Here is a 19,609-nt window from a genome sequence, read left to right on the forward strand (position 1 = left end):
ACAGGGAGGGGAGCTGCTGTTTGAGCTGAAAATGCTTGGAAAAAAAAAATGCTAATTTCTCGCTGTTCAATTATTTTCCATTAAAGTCTATGGGGACAAAAACGCTCAGTTCTACCTGAAAAGTAGCTCATGTACTTTTTTTAGCCACAGGCATTCTGCTACAGGCAACAAAACGCTAAAATGTGAACAGGGACCATTGAAATTAAGTGAATTTACCTTCTTGAGCCTTTTTGAGCTTCGAGCTACAAAACGCTCAAGTGTGAACAAAGCCTTAATAAATTATTGATTGGATTTAATGGCGTGCAACTTGTAAATATTCTAATTTTACGCTTACTGTTGAATTTGCTCTGACTGGAGTATTCTTTCACTTTCCAGGTTACAGGCACCCTTAGTGTGCTACCTCTGCAGTGTTGAAGCAAAACATACTTTCTTGTGCTGCTGATACTCCATGATACATATTTACTTACATCATACATAACAATTATTAAGAACATTACATTTACTAACCCCCAGTGATTTCCTTTAAATTATAATAAATTAAAAAGTAAGACATCAAAAACAAAACCCACCTAAAACCTGACCTTCATAAAACTGTATTCTATTTGGTTATTCTCAGTTGGATATTCCACACAGCCAATAATCTAAAACATATTTTATAACGGATATCTCCTGCCCACACAGGAACACAATCTAGACATCTGAATCTAAGAGATGACCCCTTGCTTTGTGGTATGTACATAGTGATGCATCTGTATGTGTTGTCTGAACATTTCCATTGCTGTTTACATACGTGCGTTATGAAATTGTCATGCTTTGTTCCCAGCATGCAATTGAAATAATGCTTTTGTCAAATGCATCTACTTTTTAAATGAAGTTACATGAATTTTATTACATGCTCTAACATGTTCTGACCACACAGGAAAAGGCCCTAAGAGGTCTTAAAATGCAATTTAATGCTTTGAAATTCACTGCATTGAAAATTAAAAAGTTAATTTGACAAATAGTCATAACCAGGATTTTTTTCCAGGTTATTAACTATGCAACTGTCTGCACGTAGACACGTGCATGTCTCTACAACCTGTATTTCCCAGTGAAATACATGATAACAAACAATTTAGTTTTGCTGTACTGTGAGCAATTAAAAAAAAAAAAAACTAATAGTCAGGATAAAAGCAATATTTGTTCTGCTCTTGGTTGATGTTGGTGAGGTGAAACCCCTGCCGACAAGACTCAACGCAAAAAGGCCAAAGTATGACCCTCTTTCCCCCATGTGCTTTGAACTACTACAGCAACACAGGTTTCAGGTCTTGCCCTTTTTATACCCCTTCTTGCAGCATATTCTGCCTACCCCTTGGCAAAATGCCACAACATTGTTGTCTCTGGAGGTCAGCCCACCACAATCCCTAGCCTTAATCCCCCTTTGCAGTCCCACTCCTTGTGTAAAGAAGTCAGCAGCCACCTCATTATGATTCAAAGTAAAGAGTAAGCCTGGGGCCTAAGTAGAATAGCTACTAATGCTTAAAGGTATAGTCTACCTTAGTCGAAAATGTACTAAATGCACCCATATTAAGTAAATAAAACGTGCCTTTTTTCAATTCTTGCATTGAAGCCTACAGAACATTGCTACTGCGATCAGTTTGTCGTGGGTGCATTTGCACAGGGTCCTGAATGGTTTACACGCCATCCCCAGTTCCATACAGAGGTATAGTCCTTCTGTTGTGAGGCTGGAAAAGGTAAACGGTGAACTACAACTGCGATGACTTCACCACACTTGCCCCAGCACAATCTGCTAGTTTCCTTCTAGTGGCGGATGGATATTGCAGTCTTCCCATTAGCAGATCCCTGTGAATAGATGGTGTGGCTGTGCAGGCGGAGCTACAAAATTCTGTGCTAAATTCCAGGGAAAAGCATTCCCTAATCAAGTAAGTAGGGGGCATTTTGAGGGTGGGGGGTTGCGGAATATGACCTAGAATAGTATTACACCCAAAATATGGATGTAACCAGAAAACATGGCCTTTAAGCCCCCTACCAAACAACTATGAGCTGCTAATAAAAACTGATCAACTCTGGGTGGATTGGAAAGGGACTATAAACACTTCAGTAGAATGAAAGCCATGTACACCAATAAAACAAGCCTAAAGCTTATTAAAACCCGCTGCCAGTCACTGAAAATGACAGGTCACATGATCTCTCTGAAGGGTGGTATCTGGTTGAACACAGATCCTGCTTTAGGACACGGAACACTAAAGACCTCAATCAGCAGCTGGGTCCAGGTGCCAGCGCGATGATGGAGCTAGTAGTTGCTGAAACGCAAGTAGGTTACAGGCCAGCAGGCAGATAGTATATTATAGGTTTGATTTAGAATAGGATTTAGATTTGCCGAAATGTTTTAAATTATAGAATAGTACTGTGATCTGCTACTATTACATAGGGTGGCCTTAGACAGCTGAAGTCTGAAGTAGATATCTAGCAATCTATGCATTAGCAAGCACTGGGAGCCTCCGCAGTGCTTACCAGGTGCTGACAGTGGCAGGTGTGTAGTACCTATGAACCTTCACTCTGCTGCATAGAAAAGTCAAGCGTTAGAACTCAAATGCAGGAAGACTATCCAACAAGTGGGAAAGTTTATCTGCCTGGTAATGAGAGCCTCCAATTTCCAAGAGCACCCAGCATTCAAAAGGGGAGAAGAGGTGGCTCAATGAGTGCAAGCATTACTTTTATCCAGCCACACATGGTCTGCTTAAGATTTGTTCCTTTTTAAAGAATAAAAGGTCTCACACATAACTGTTAATTTTGCTGAAAATATGGCCTAACTATGGAAAAAGGTATAGAACTGAAAAAAGCTGATTGATCGAAGTCACGGGCATTTACTCTAGATGGTTACGCCAGTTACATGGTTAGTGGCTTGATATATTTCCTCACGCTCCAAGCACAGCACATGGAGGCCCAAGGAAGGAAACACATGACTCCTGATCAGGACAGCATAGTGGGGTAACATGGGTGGCCTTAAATTATAGGTTGAGTGATGTTTTGCTTTAAACCAACTAAAACTGGCAGTTTAGCTTCAAATCATCGAGAACTGGAAAGATATCTGGTCTTGACTGATCTTTACATCCATGATGCAAACCAAACAACCAATCATACATTCAACAGAAATCCTGCTGATAAATGCAGATGACCCATCACCTCTGACATGCCCATCAAAACAGTAATATGCCAGCTAGTGCTAGTGAAGATTTTAAGCTCTATGATCCTGAGAGGCAGATCCACAAGAAGCACAAATAGATAATTCATTAAAATCTACCCTTTGCATAAAATTGCTCATTGTGAAAAGATTTAAAAAAATAAAACCTTTAACTGTCTTGCTGTTAGCGACCATACATGTTGCATGGTGGAAAGCTCATAAAACTTGGCAAATATAATTAAAATTCTAGGTCTTTTACTTTCTATTCTTTTGTTTCAGCTCTGATGGTGGCTGTATCCTCTGTGCTTTGCAATTCAGCAGAAGAGAGTAGTGTGTCCTCTTGAGCATATGATCCATTCTCCAGACTCTCCAGTGCTGGAGTACTGCTCATGTCCTCAGAGGTGGCTGTGTTGTGCTCGACGAGTGACTGCTCCAAGCTAGTGTGCGATATGGGCATTCCAAGTGGTGGCACATCTGGAATGGTCACCTGCTCTGTAAGGAGAAAAAAAATCACACATGCAAAGTCAAAATTTAAGGAATCAGAGGAACAGCTTGAAGAGTCTTTCAGTTTTTGAGTATTTGTATAAAGCACAGACATCATTATCTGTGCACAGCAATGTATAGGAAGCTTTGGTGCCATCAAGAAATGCTGGCGCTCTGCCGGTCAAAGTGACACAGCATTCAGCTGCCAATACACGGCTTTAGAGAGTCCTGGGGGTTTGTGCAATGACCATCTTGGTGCCCATTCCTTCATTCCCTATACCTACAATGTTTTTTTCACCTTCATCATTCTCTCTAACTGTAATATACTGTGCATTATTATTATTTTAGTTAAAAAAAAAATTTTTCTTCCCCCTATTCAATGTTTTGCTTTCCTATACCCTTTTCTGGCTTCTCACATATTTTAAAACTTGATTGTCATAGATGAAAAGCAGCAATATCTATAGGTGCAGACATGACAGTTATTCCGATTCAACTGTAAAGCCCTGCAAAGTGCACTTCACAGCAACCTACCTCACCACTAGATAGTCTGAATGTTGTTCAAAGCTGAACACTGAGCACAAAAACCTTTAAACACATTCCTCAAAAACCACAAAAGATATAAATCCACTTTGCACAAATTGTCCTTTCAAACACAGATATTGCTCAACAGTGACATCATCACTGTTCCATACACTGCCAGTACAGAGAGCAGAGCAGTGGGTGGTGAAGGAGGCAGCTGTCAGAATACAAAAGCTTGGCAGGAGAGATAATCCAATTTCAATTGGTCAAAGTGGAACATTCCTTTCATAAGTTTAATATAATAAATTTTCCTGTGCATGGGGCCTTTTATAATAAAATATTAAATAACAACTGATATGGGGATGATTGTTTTCATTTGCAATTCACATGTGTGGGAAGATTAATCTATGACCCTTCCTATCAGGATCTGTCATGTTTCACATGGCTGTCATATGCCTTTAGGTTTTCTTTGTATTTTGTCTCTGCTCCTCCCTTTCCTTTGGTTTAGTTCTTGCTGTATAGATAGCCCACCCCTTTTCCCACAAATGCATTTCAGCTTCATGCCTCATGTTTTATGGAAGCAGGTCACATTATGATCTTTTGACCTATCTGATGTTCATTGTTGTAAGATTCTCTCAGTTTATGGAATAAACTTAACAAGATCTACAAGGTGTCATCTGATCGAGTCACTGCCTGTGTTATTCAACTAAGATTGGAGTTATCTCTATCTCATCACAACTGTAAGTTACAGAGATCACACTTTCAATGCTTAGATTGGAGAGACAGAACAGGATCATAGGTTTCCTTCCACAGTGTGCATCTTTGAAAAGCCTTCCCCAGCCCTTCTCTCTAAACATCATGGTGATGTTTCACTGCTACTTTTCACGGCTTATCACCAAGTGACTTGTCTCCAACAGTAAAAAAAAGAAAGAAAAAAAAAATCAGCGTGATGTGCTGAGAGAAGAGAAAGCTCTGAAATGTACAGGATGCTCTTCTGTGGTGAAAGAAGGTAACCAACAATGGCTTGTGTTGCATTTGCACATTGCACTTCAGTGAAGCAAATCTTTACCCAGAGAAGCATAGGTCTGCCAAGCAGGACAACAGGGGCGATCTGCTTTTGTCCAGTGATGATAGTGGTTTGCTGTTCGTGTATGTAGGACACTGAACTAACCTACACTGAAGGAGTAACTCTAAAATACTAGGTGTAAATCTTTATGTGCCACATCCTGAAAAATCAATACGTTAGCCAAACAAATGCAAACCACTCCAGTCAACTGCCAAAAAAACATGAGGTCTCGTTCATACCATACATGCAGAAAAACGGATGGAAACTGACGTGCAGATTTCACTTGCAGAGACATCAGTTTATATCAGTTTTCATGCGTGCTTCAATGAGTTTTATACACGTTGCAGATTTCTGCGCAGAAAAAAATCTGCACGTGATACTGGTGTTGTGGTGTGAACAGGGCACATAGAAAACAATTGATTTTGTAGTGCTCTTGTAGAATTCATGCAGAAAACTGGATGGCTCTGCACCATGGTGTGAACGGGCCCTGAAGGTTTGCTTTCTGATAATTGTATACTGCTCTCCAACATGCAGCAATCATCTAACGACTATAAGTTGATTAACTCCTATATAAGTGGGTTTTCACTTTTTACATTTCAAGGAGCTGACACAATGTTTTGTCATCAATGTATTTCTGAAAGCAAAATACCAAATCACTGACAAGTATTAAAATATAATAGAGAGGGACATATAGAGCATACACTAAATATACGACCATACATGTATTTACAGCACATTTAAACATACCAATGTATGCACTGAGCTCTTCAGCACTGAGAATCTTGTCTGTTCCTATAGGAAGCTCCGGAGTCACATTAAGAAAAGCTGGTGATGTTACATCGATCAGTTTGGTTACATCTGGAATTTCAGGCACTTGGATATTTGCATTATCTGGAAACCCTATAGTGAAACACAAATATTAATTCCACCTTTGTTATCCCATAGATCTATTCTATAGATCAGACATTTGAAAAAATTAATGAAACCTTTAACTGACAAGTGTGATGTCCTAGGAAACACAACTGCTATAGATACCCATTTGTACAGCTTAATATGTCAAACATGTCGATATTTTTAAATTTAAATGTACAAAGATAACACTGCACTATTTTGTAACCCTTCAGTGTACATACAGTAGATACCTTCAAAGCAGGAACTTCACACTCTCAATCAACATTGACTATTTTTATTCCTTATGCTGTTAGCATTAATAAATAGGAAAGTATATTCATATTTACTTGTTTTAAACCTTTTTTTTTTATATTTCTTAGATTAGGTCCAGGTTTCCATGCCTAAACAAATGACATCCCAGGAATCATCAGAAGACAAGGGGGCTTTCTCAGCTAAGCACACCCTCCTGCATGCATGTCTGAACTAAGGGCAGATGGATTTTAGGAAGTAAATGTTACATGAATCATCTGCCCTTACTCAAAATGGCCACATCCAGAAATGATAGGGGGATGTTTTTCAAAATGATCTCTCTATTTCCCATGATAAAGCATGGAGACTTGGATGGATAGATTTGTTTGGTTTGAATATTAAAAATGTATCAAATAGGGTTTTAGGTTTGTGTTGCTCAGATGCAGCGTAGATCCGCTTTAAATATATGTTGCAAACCTGCAAAAAAGATATTCAAATAATGAACAAATAGGTAGCGCACATAACATGTAAAAAAATAAAACCGTGAATAAAGCAAAGTAAAACACCAAACAATCGTCCAGATCTGTATGTGCAAGTCTAATAGTATATAAAGCCACCGATAGGTATCACTCAGTACTCCGGGTTCAATTCCACCACCTGTTGGAGTAACACTCACCAGATCAGGTGATCACCTGTTTGAAGGCAAGTCAAGTCAAAATGGACATTCTAATATCCTTTCCATGGAATTAAACTTGCTTGCTTCAATGCCACTGACAAATCATCATGTTCTTGTATCAGCCTAAGAGTCTGCAATGCTCCAGAAAGAGGTTTATCATAAAAAACAAGGTAAAACAGCAGGGATCACAGACATAAGATGTGTGCTCAAATTACCAGTATGTAAATACACCGTTTCAGTAAACTAATAGATGACAGCAATAAAAGTGATCTCCAATGTCTCACTCAAAATTAGGCATTTACCAAAATGTCTCTTGAGCTGGCCATACAGTGTTCAAATTTCAAACAGTTACTGATGAAGTGGTCAAAATTCATGTTGGCCCCCTGTCAGCCAACACCCTTCAAAAGGAGGCAAAAGAAAAAAATTGACACCTGAACAGCAGCTACAACCAATCAGATGCAGGCGTGGTTCGGGTATTAGGACAGCTACTAGTGCCGTCTCTCAAAATGCAACTGCCACAGCAGAAGATTCACCTATCTGCACTGTACAGAATGGATAGATGAATCTGTTGTGTTCCTTTTTTGGCTGAATGATAAAACGAGTCAGACAGGGCTTGGAGACACACTGGTAAACACCTAGTACTGAATGAGGCCACAATTATTCTAGGTAAAGGGAATTGGGTGGAAAGCAGACTATTGAAAGTTGAATACCAAACCAAAGGCCTAAAGCATCTGAATAGTCCTTTGGATGTTTGCAGATAGTTGAAGGAGAAAGGAGTCCTTCAGAGGAAGGTCACTTAAGTACCTTGTTACCGGAATGCCCTAAGTTCTTAAGAGGCCAAAAAGAAGTGCAAATACCTCTGTGAATACTCTGGGTGCAGGGGATATGTAGATAAGCATCTTGGATTTCTACTGATGCTACGTATTCCCCTTTTTAGGTCCAGGATAAGATAAATACCTCTGTTGGGTTTTGGCACCATGAACAGGTTTGAATAGAATACGTTGAATCTGTCCTCCAGAGGAACCAGAACAACCACACCCTGGGAAAGAGATGGTTCAGGGTGGTCAGCAGATCTCACTGTCCTTGAGAAGAGTTTGGTTGGTTTGAGAGAAGAAAACAATCAGGGGGTAGAGTTTTTGACCTCTATTTTGTACCCCTTTGAAACCATTGATTGCACCCACAGGTCTGGGACATACTGTATGTGATGCAGAGAAAGGCAAACTGTAACAGACATCCCCCCACTCTTAGAAATGAAGGTGCCCCTTCATTTTGAAGAGCATTTTGGGGTGGATTTGGTAGGTTTTGTGTTTCAAGTCTTGCGCTGAAAGGAAGGACTGAAATGTGGTATTGAAGATGAAGCCTGAGGAGAGAGACATTTCTGAGGAAGGAGGTTTAGGAACCTTTTGTTGTGGAAGAAGTACTTTTCCTTCTGTGACATCTTTGATGTATTTGTCATGTGCCTCTCTAAATAGACATTCTTCTTCAAAGGGCATGCATACGAGGCAACATGTGCAAACAGCTTCAGCTGTCCAGGACGTCTATGCACTTATGCATAGAAATAGGAGCCAATCTGGAGATCTGAATCATGACTTGTTCTAGGGCATTAGACAGAGGGAAGTCAGGATCCTGCTGGTTGTCCATTGCCACAGTTCAATTACCTGCGATCTGGAAAACCGAAATTGCATCAAGAGCCGGTTCCTGGGCCTGAATGGTTAAACAAAACCTTTAAAAGCGTCTCATGCTTTCTGTCAGCAGAATCTTTAAATGAAGGAACATCTTCTATAGGCACAGGAAGTTTCTTTAAGACTGAGACAGAATGGTCTACTATTGGAAAAGACCATTCTAAACTCTTTTCCACTGAATAGATTTCACCAGTGATTCTTGGGAGGGGTAAAACATTTTTCAGGGTTAACGTAATCACCACAAATTGCTCATTCTATTTGCTCACAAATGAGAAATGTTTTTGTACATTTAGCAGATTTAGTACCCAAGGGGGTACTGAGAGATGGAGGAGAATCAAGTGCGACAATGCCGAGGCTTTTGCGCATAGCAGAAGTGAGCATATCTAAACTGGCAAACACATTGCATGAACTCATAACATCAGGTTTATGAGAGGCTCAGGGTGAGAAATCTTCTGCAGCCTCCTAAAACACTGCTTTTGGGTCCACGTCATTTCTCTAATAGTCTACATCCTCTAGAAGAGGTGTTTTACGTTCTGGCTCCACCAGAGGTGGAGGAGCTTGATGCTTTGTGCTCTGGACAATTATGGCTGCAATTAAGCCATTAGTTATCCAAGAAAGTCTAACATAGCTGCAGACAAATCTGCTTGGTCAGATATGCTGCATGTTTGGTGCCTGAGATAGGGGTAGAATTGGAGACTACGCTTAGAACAGTGGAATTTTACTGCCAAGTTTGGAAAGTTTAACACTGCTCAAGTGAATAACTTCAAACACAATTCCTGGTCTCCTGAAAGTATTCTATCTAAAACTATTTAGGAAACCTGTAATAAGTGGGGCTACAGTATTAATCCAGTACAGGGTAAACCTGCCTTACCTGTCCATGACTCTGGTCCCTAAGCAGGGTCCAGGCTTTGCCCATCAAGGTGGGCGCACCCCCAAAAGGGGTCTTCAGGTTTGAGTTTCATAGGAATTAACCACAGCCCTGGACCTATATAGCACCCTTCCTGAAGCAAGATTACAGGCTGTTCCCACAGCGTGGGGTCCAGGTAAGCCTCCCAAGCTTTTACCAAGGTTGCAGCGATCTGGATGCAAGGCTTCTGTTGTGGCATTAGAAGAGTGTGAGTAACTGATTGAAGATTAGATTGAAGAATTCAAAGTAGAATAATAAACTGAAGCAAAATGATTTCTCCAAAAGGAAGAAGAGATCTATTACCTTAGGACAAAAAACTGAGTGGGTGGGGTAGGATTATAGTCCCAGGGGGCTTTGTCCAGCAAAGCTTTGCCAATGCCCAGTCACCTGAGGGTACTAGTCTATGACCCAGTATTTACAAATATCCAGCCTGTGTCCTGTACTATGTGATTAAGACAAATCTATTAAACTACGGGTAGTCTCTTCCCTAAACATTGCATACTTACATACTTATACAAGAATGTATTGATTTGTCAATGGGATATCCATTCTTACCAAGTTCAAGACCATATCGGGAAGAAAATTTGAGTTCAGGGAGGGGAGATTATGCCGTGCACTTGGAATTACCGTTAAACAGGTGGTCATTTTGATGCAGCAAGTTCCTGGGAGCTTGCACCTGGAGTACTGATTAATACACTTCTGTGTATTTATTAACCACTTCCTGTGCGGCCCATATACATAAACGGTCAGACGGGAGCAGTGCAGGAGCAGGTTGCCGTTTATAAACAGCGCCCGCATTTTCAGGCTGTGTGCACTCCCTGGGAGCGCGTGGCACTGCGATCTGGTGCCCGCTGTGTCCTCAGGACACAGCAGATCGCTGTACGGGACCTCTGTGCAAGGTCCCGATCATGTGGTCACTGACTGGCCAATCAGTGATCACATGAATAGTAGTAAGCAAGATGTCACTTCCTGACATCATTACTTACTACTAGTGAAATCTGTTATTGATCACAGAGGTCACATGGTACAAGGCTATTCACAACAGCCTTGTACCATATGGCAAGCTGTGACCAATCACAGCTCTCACAGTATTTCTCAATGGCTGCGAGAATGCAAGAGAAATTATTGCTTTTACAGCCTTTATGGGTGTAAAAGCAATCAGTGTAAAAAAAAAAAAAAAATCTTCATCACCCCCCACAAGTAGTACAGTGTTATTATGGTGACGCTGTACTGCTAGGGTGACAGTATGTTAAAAAAAAAACAAAAACATAAATAATAATATAAAAAAAAAATACAAATGGAAAAAATAATTTAGAAAAATTATAATTTTTGGTTATAAACTAATTTGGGTTATTTTTTTTACTAAAAAGATAACCATACATTTTGGCCAAGATTTATGAAGAAAAATTATTTATTTGCAAACTTTTCTAATAAAAACACTTTTTTTCAAAATTGTTGGACATTTTAATTTATATAGCAGAAAAAATAAAAATCCCAGTGGTGAATAAATACCACCAAAATAAAGTTTTATCTGTCTCAAAAAAATGCTAAAACATTCGCGTGGTACAGTGTTGCATGACCGCACAATTGTCATTCAAAGTGTGATAGCGCTGAAATCTGATAACTGGCCTGGACAGGAATGGGGTAAACATGTCCAGACTTGAAGTGGTTAACCATTATAAATTGGGCATAAGGATATGGTCTGATGTTTCAGGTTTTATTTTAGGGTTTGCAGCACATATGTAAATTATTTATGCCCTTGATTATGGTTTGTAGTTATGAAGATTTTTTTACAATGATATGTGCAGATAGAATTAGCGTTCTGCGAGCCACAAGTCTCATGTTGGAGCATTCACCTCCTGACAACTATCTGCAAAAGTTCTTCCCTGGAGTTCGTCTTTAAAGCGGAGCTCCACCCAAAAGGGGAAGTTCCACTTTAAAGACTGCTCCACCGCTCCCCATTAAGGATTGGCACCTTAGGGGGACGGGGGGGAGCGGGTACCTGAATTTGACAGGTACCCACTCCCACTTCCGGTCCGATCGCCTAGGTGTCCTCCCTCCCTGTAGTCTTGTGGGACACGTGACAGGTCCCAGAAGACTACAGGACCATTCATGAAGCGCAGCGCTACTCGTACATGTGCAGTGGGTACCCAGCTGTGAAACCGCAAGCTGTCACAGCTGGGTGCCCACACTGAAGATTCCAGCCTCCTGGAATACAGGACGGCCAGTGAAACGGGCTGCAGGGGACACACCGTGGGGCCAAGCGACAGGTAAGTGGCTGTTTTTTAAAAGTCAGCAGCTACAGTTTTTGACAGGGTGAGCAGAACTCCGATTTAAAGTATAAACCTGCAGCATTTTGCTGCAAACAAGCTGCTCCCAACCAATACTAGTGGGCATTGTTTGAAGACAGGAGACCTGGTCTAAATATAGCTGAAAGGAATCCTTGTCCCATAAGCACTTTTTACAGAGGACAATAAGGTGCACTCAGTGTCAAAGAGTCTGCAGTCTGTTACGCTGGAAACAGGAGTTCTCAGAAAAGGTAATCCATCACATGAACATTTTTCTATGGCTGTACAATAATTTGTAGTGAAAGTGCAACTATACTCTGAGGATAGTGTATGAAATTTAAAAAAACCCCATAGGATACATAAAGAGAGGATAAGGATTGTTGTCACGCTGTAATACCTGGATTTACCACTCTCTGTATTGGTGGCGGCAGGACCAGAGTATGCTCCCCAGTATCCTGGTGTGTTTGCATTTCAGCCAGTGTGAGAGCTTCATCAGCCATATCAGTGTTTGGTTCTGGTGCCAGCAAAGGAGCCTAAAATCAAAGATACGACACGTTACAGTCTCATCCATTAACAGGAACAGTTTTTTAAAAGCCAAATTCAGCTTTGTAGTTCCATGAACTCAGGACACGTGCTTATAATTGGAAGGAAGGAGAAGCTGTTAAGCACTGATCTGATAAGGTAGGAAGGAAAGGAAGGTGGTAGAAAACGGATCTCCTAGGAAGCGCTTTATAACTCTGGGAAATCTACAGAAAGCTAAAGGAGGAAATACATCCAGAAACAAGGTAAAGAATCTTGCATTAAAGGATAAATAAACCAAAAAACAAAATTGTGGCATATTAGTCCACAGATGTGGCTGCATTTGTTTTTTTTTTTGTCAGACTAAGAACATTTTTAGCATGTACAAAAATACCTGAAGATCTTGTGAGAAATGCAGTGACCTTGTAGCTTCCTTTTAGATTAACTGAAATTAAAGTGTTACTAAACCCAGGACTCTGCATTCACTATATCGGGTCTCCCACAGTACACACAACATGGAAATGCAATTATTTTAGTAAATAAAACTTCTAAATACCTTTTCTCATCAGCAGTATATAGCAGTCTTGTGACTTCTATCAGTGTCCAGCAGAGCACTGGTTAAAGCATGTATTTTGGATTTTCATTTTCCCCTGACAGTCCTATGAGGCTGCATAACCCCTGACCTCTGTCTAAACAGTGCTGATTGGGCCTGTACTGATCACTTGCATTCTCCCAAGAAAAAAAAAACAAAACTTTCTAACAATACACACCAAACTGAGCATATGCAGCTTGCCCTCAAGGCTCTGTTCGATCAGCAGATGGATTGGGGACAGAAGAAGGGGAGGATCAGAGAAGTCAGGATCAAACATCCTTTTTACGCAATGAAGAGAATTAACCCCTTAGGTTCCATAGTGAGTATTACAAGCATGCTTTACTGCATATACATACTGATTTTACTGATGTGGGTTTAGTAACACTTTAAGCTCACAGGAAGGCACAATGATCTTATCTTCTTTCTGTAAACTACTAATCCTGTCAACTCTAAAGCCCCACACTCACACACGATGAGAATATCGGACAAATGATCGTCCGTTTTTTTTTTTGCATGCCAGTCTCATAGCGATAATGAAATGATTCCTAAAGTTACGAAAATTCTCATAGGACAGAATAAAAATTCGGAATTCATGTATTGTAATGTATTTTTGGACAAAAACTCGTTTACGGATTAAACAAAAATTGTACGATTTGGTATTGTACGAGAAACATTTTTGTGCTTGTCACTTTGCATAAATTTCGGATGAAAGCTGTGTACTAATGATCAGATTACTGTACGATCCCTTCAAACGTGGTATTTTTTGTACGACTATCTGACCGTGTGTACTAGGCTTAATGTACTGCAGATGAACAAAGGCAGACATGTTTGTAGTCCAGCCTGGTTGGAAACTGTGGCCCCTTGCATAGACACAGTGCAGAATAGAGAGCAGACACCCAGGGACAGAAGTGTGTTATCTATTTAAAGTGTCTTGCGAGCCAGAAAACAAAAAAAGGTCTCCCTAATATACAACATAAAATATATGTCCTCTATATAGTCGGATCGCAAACATCTAACACATAACTACCAATGTGAAAAAAAATGTGAATAAAATCCTATAATGTTGCGCTCCCAAAACACTCCAATTTATATATGGAATCACTTTATCTATGTCCTAAGAACCATATGCAGAAAAAATAAAAAATATATATATAGTAGATCAAATGACATGAAAAATATACTGAATTGATATTAAAAGAAACCTCCGTGATTATACTAATACCTGTGATTAAAGAATGAATATAACTTCACTTATAAAAAATTATTCAAATGATCAATGTGCATAAATAAATTAATAAATGCATATGTGAAAACAGTGTCCCATATAATAAAAGTGACTTTGTGCTGTTAATTAATCTTCAATCCATATTGCATGTGAATCCGTGACTGATTGTGAATCCTCCCATTAGTGCAGATGTACGCTCACCTCCTTCTCTGCCTATAATTAGGCTATAAGCGCTTTTGGTTCTCCTCCTATGGAACCTACTTGACTAGGACTCCCTCCTTTGGAACAATGGATATCCGCCGCTATTAGCATATGCTCTGGGATTGATCCCTTCTCCAGAGGATACAACTCCTCTATACTCTCATCTCCATACGGCTCTCCACATAGGAAAAAGATCTCAACATGGTGTTTTATCCTTTATAAAGATTGGCTTTATTGACTCCAAGTATAACACTCACATGTGTTGTATTCAAAATCCGTATCACAGTATGAACCGAGTCCTCCGCTGACTGTCAGAGGCATGCACCCGTGGTCCGGCAAACGAACTTGTTTACATGGTTTTCACGCGTGCAATACCTCTTGTCTTGTCTCAGCAGAGTCCATCGCTGAAAAGCCGCCAGCCTGTTCCAATAGATTATAGGACAATAGATTGGAACAGGCTGGCGGCTTTTCAGCGATGGACTCTGCTGAGACAAGACAAGAGGTATTGCATGCGTGAAAACCATGTAAACAAGTTTGTTTGCCGGACCACGGGTGCATGCCTCTGACAGTCAGCGGAGGACTCGGTTCATACTGTGATACGGATTTTGAATACAACACATGTGAGTGTTATACTTGGAGTCAATAAAGCCAATCTTTATAAAGGATAAAACACCATGTTGAGATCTTTTTCCTATGTGGAGAGCCGTATGGAGATGAGAGTATAGAGGAGTTGTATCCTCTGGAGACGGGATCAATCCCAGAGCATATGCTAATAGCGGCGGATATCCATTGTTCCAAAGGAGGGAGTCCTAGTCAAGTAGGTTCCATAGGAGGAGAACCAAAAGCGCATATAGCCTAATTATAGGCAGAGAAGGAGGTGAGCGTACATCTGCACTAATGGGAGGATTCACAATCAGTCACGGATTCACATGCAATATGGATTGAAGATTAATTAACAGCACAAAGTCACTTTTATTATATGGGACACTGTTTTCACATATGCATTTATTAATTTATTTATGCACATTGATCATTTGAATAATTTTTTATAAGTGAAGTTATATTCATTCTTTAATCACAGGTATTATTTTAGTATAATCACGGAGGTTTCTTTTAATATCAATTCAGTATATTTTTCATGTCATTTGATCTACTATATATATATTTTTTATTTTTTCTGCATATGGTTCTTAGGACATAGATAAAGTGATTCCATATATAAATTGGAGTGTTTTGGGAGCGCAACATTATAGGATTTTATTCACAGAAGTGTGTTATCTACAAGATAACCAGGTTAAAAAAAAAAAAAAAAAGTGCCTGAAAAAAAAGGAAAGCAATGCAGCCACTACATGTATTATTATTATTATTATACAGGATTTATATAGCGCCAACGGTTTGCTCAGCGCTTTACAATATAATGGGAGACAATACAGTAACAATACAGTTCAATACAAGAGGGATAGGAGGGCCCTGCTCCTTGGAGCTTACAATCTAGGAGGGAGGGGTGAATGGTACAGTAGGTAGTAACTGTGGGGGATGGAGTGGTTGGAAGAGTAGAGGATTCCAGAATTAGCAGAGGGCAGGATAGGCTTCCCTGAAGAGATGTAAAGACTGGAAAGCTGTAATATGTTAAATCTGGGTCCTATCCAAGCACACTGGTAAAAAGCAGTGCTCATAAGGGTGGTGTTAAGTGGGCCAGTGAATTCAGCCCATCTCTCTTCCTGATTTGGGAAACCAATAGATGCAGTACAAATGTATTAAAAACTGGATTCATGTTCAAAAGACAGAACTGGAAAATGAATAAAATCTCGTGCATGGAATCACAGGTTATAGTGCTCCGTACACACGATAAGAAAATCGTACGAAAAATTTAGCAAAACCACTGATCGAGCGATTTTCTCTTTGTTGATGAGCAGGATGTTTTAACCGATAATGATATTGGGAACGAAAAAATCCGGTTGAACAACAGTGAAAAATGTTGTCGTTTCGCATACGAACGACCAATTTTCTATGCAGTGGTATGACGGTCGTACGAAAAAAATCTATCAAGCGCTATCACGCATGAGTGGAAACAGAAGATGACCCGGATGTTTATGTCCAAGAAATCTTCGGAAACACGATCGAAAAATCCAAATGTTAAAAGTAGATTGGCCTAATGAGATAATGAAAGCAGAATTCTGCATATTATATTTTATGTACCACTATTTATGTATATAGGTCATAAAAAAAACTATATTATACTCTTAGATTGTAAGCTCCAAGGATCAGGCCCTCCTGACCCTCTTGTATTGAACTGTATTGTTGCTGTATTGTCTCCCGTTATATTGTAAAGCGCTGAGCAAACTGTTGGCGCTAAATAAATCCTGTATAATAATAATACTCATTGCTGCTAATTATTGTGTATATCGCTCGTTCTGGCCAGAAGGGGTGGCTACAAGGTCACATGCACACTGCATCACTTCCACTTGTACGGAAGACGTCAACATTACGTATTGCCCAACGAACATTTTTTTTAGATTGGTTACTGTGGGCCACGATTTCGACCAACGAACGAACGCCTCTCGGTCGTCGGGTGACCGATCGGTTGATTTTCTAATCATGTATTCCCACCTTTAGTCCGTTTCAGGATGTTCAAATCTGCCTAACAATTTGCATTTAATTGGCTTGGTTATACCAAACTACATTCATGTGCTACAAAATCTAGAAATCTTAACATGCTGACATAAATGAGAGAGAAAAGAGCAGATGATAAAAGTAACAAAGTAGAAAGTAACTGCACAATCTTATAGTAAAATATTAGATGAAAAGGACATTCTCTGATGACAGCCAATGAATGCAGCATCATACCTCGCTATATCCGTTTATTGGTGGCACAGCAGGCAGAACAGGCTCTTGCTCTGGTGGTAACGGTGAGGGTGGTTTTATTTCATACTTTTGCTCCGGCCTCACCGAGTGTGTGGGAATCCGATGTAAATAACCGTAACCAATGCCACACCCCAAACTGCAACAACAGAAACAGAAGATTCATTCTGAAAACTCTCAATGATTGTAACAAGCAAAAACTCCACAGAATACATTTAATATGTTTAAGGTTGGCCACACACAGAGGTAACACCATCATATCTGTCACTTTTACTTCTAAAATACAGTCAGGTCCATAAATATTGGGACATCAACACAATTCTAACATTTTTGGCTCTATACACCACCACAATGGATTTGAAATGAAATGAACAAGATGTGCTTTAACTGCAGACTGTCAGCTTTAATTTGAGGGTATTTACATCCAAATCAGGTGAACGGTGTAGGAATTACAACAGTTTGCATATGTGCCTCCCGCTTGTTAAGGGACCAAAAGTAATGGGACAGAATAATAATCATAAATCAAACTTTCACTTTTTAATACTTAGTTGCAAATCCTTTGCAGTCAATTACAGTCTGAAGTTTGGAACACATAGACATCACCAGACGCTGGGTTTCATCCCTGGTGATGCTCTGCCAGGCCTCTACTTCAACTGTCTTCAGTTCCTGCTTGTTCTTGGGGCATTTTCCCGTCAGTTTTGTCTTCAGCAAGTGAAATGCATGCTCAATCGGATTCAGGTCAGGTGATTGACTTGGCCATTGCATAACATTCCACTTCTTTCCCTCAAAAAACTCTTTGGTTGCTTTTGCAGTATGCTTTGGGTCATTGTCCATCTGCACTGTGAAGCGACGTCCAATGAGTTCTGAAGCTTTTGGCTGAATATGAGCAGATAATATTGCCCGAAACACTTCAGAATTCATCCTGCTGCTTTTGTCAGCAGTCACATCATCAATAAATACAAGAGAAGCAGTTCCATTGGAAGCCATACATGCCCACGCCATGACACTACCACCACCATGCTTCACTGATGAGGTGGTATGCTTAGGATCATGAGCAGTTCCTTTCCTTCTCCATACTCTTCTCTTCCCATCACTCTGGTACAAGTTGATCTTGGTCTCATCTGTCCATAGGATGTTGTTCCAGAACTGTGAAGGCTTTTTTAGATGTCGTTTGGCAAACTCTAATCTGGCCTTCCTGTGTTTGAGGCTCACCAATGGTTTACATCTTGTGGTGAACCCTCTGTATTCACTCTGGTGAAGTCTTCTCTTGATTGTTGACTTTGACACACATACACCTACCTCCTGGAGAGTGTTCTTGATCTGGCCAACTGTTGTGAAGGGTGTTTTCTTCACCAGGGAAAGAATTCTTTGGTCATCCACCACAGTTGTTTTCTGTGGTCTTCCGGGTCTTTTGGTGTTGCTGAGCTCACCGATGCATTCCTTCCTTTTAAAAATGTTCCAAACAGTTGTTTTGGCCACGCCTAATATTTTTGCTATCTCTGACGGGTTTGTTTTGTTTTTTCAGCCTAATGATGGCTTGCTTCACTGATAGTGACAGCTCTTTGGATCTCATCTTGAGAGTTGACAGCAACAGATTCCAAATGCAAATAGCACACTTGAAATGAACTCTGGACCTTTTATCTGCTCATTGTAATTGGGATAATGAGGGAATAACACACACCTGGCCATGGAACAGCTGAGAAGCCAATTGTACCATTACTTTTGTCCCTTAACAAGTGGGAGGCACATATGCAAACTGTTGTAATTCCTACACCGTTCACCTGATTTGGATGTAAATACCCTCAAATTAAAGCTGACAGTCTGCAGTTAAAGCACATCTTGTTCGTTTCATTTCAAATCCATTGTGGTGGTGTATAGAGCCAAAAATGTTAGAATTGTGTCGATGTCCCAATATTTATGGACCTGACTGTAGAAGGTAAAATACAAACAGCATAATACAATGCTATCCTGCTGATACAAGATGTGTGATAATCATCTTGGATGTATAGGCTCCTCAAAGGGGAATTCCAGCGGATACCAAGTCCCTGTGAGGAAGAGATGAATTACCAGGAACCTATTTTTATTGTTATCTGCAGCATTAAAGTTTCTCTCTTCTACACCATATACGTTCTACAGTTAAAACAATTATCCAAGATCAAAATGCTAGTGTGGAGGGACAAGGTGCGTCTGTTGCTAAACTCATAGAAATGAAAGTAAAGTGACCGCATTTTCCTTCAAGTGCTTATCATCCTAAGTGCTAACAGG

The 19,609-nt window shown here is 40.0% G+C and overlaps 1 protein-coding gene across 1 annotated transcript in view; it reads right to left on the reverse strand.

The window, feature by feature from the left end:
• Positions 1–444: 444 nt before the first annotated feature.
• GORASP1 (golgi reassembly stacking protein 1) overlaps positions 445–19,609 on the reverse strand; it is a 57,832-nt gene continuing 38,667 nt past the window's right edge. Inside the window, exons 6-9 of the mRNA XM_089673136.1 lie at positions 17,330–17,483; positions 12,343–12,478; positions 6,000–6,152; positions 445–3,676 (exon numbers count right to left, since the gene is read on the reverse strand). Coding sequence (XP_089529262.1) covers positions 3,447–3,676; positions 6,000–6,152; positions 12,343–12,478; positions 17,330–17,483 — 673 coding nt within the window. The 3' untranslated portion in view covers positions 445–3,446. The remainder of the gene's footprint in view (positions 3,677–5,999; positions 6,153–12,342; positions 12,479–17,329; positions 17,484–19,609) is intronic.

Source organism: Staurois parvus, unplaced genomic scaffold, assembly GCF_062004578.1.
Source record: "Staurois parvus isolate SC_StPar_1 unplaced genomic scaffold, SC_StPar_1.0 ptg000136l, whole genome shotgun sequence".
NCBI classification, from domain to species: domain Eukaryota; kingdom Metazoa; phylum Chordata; class Amphibia; order Anura; family Ranidae; genus Staurois; species Staurois parvus.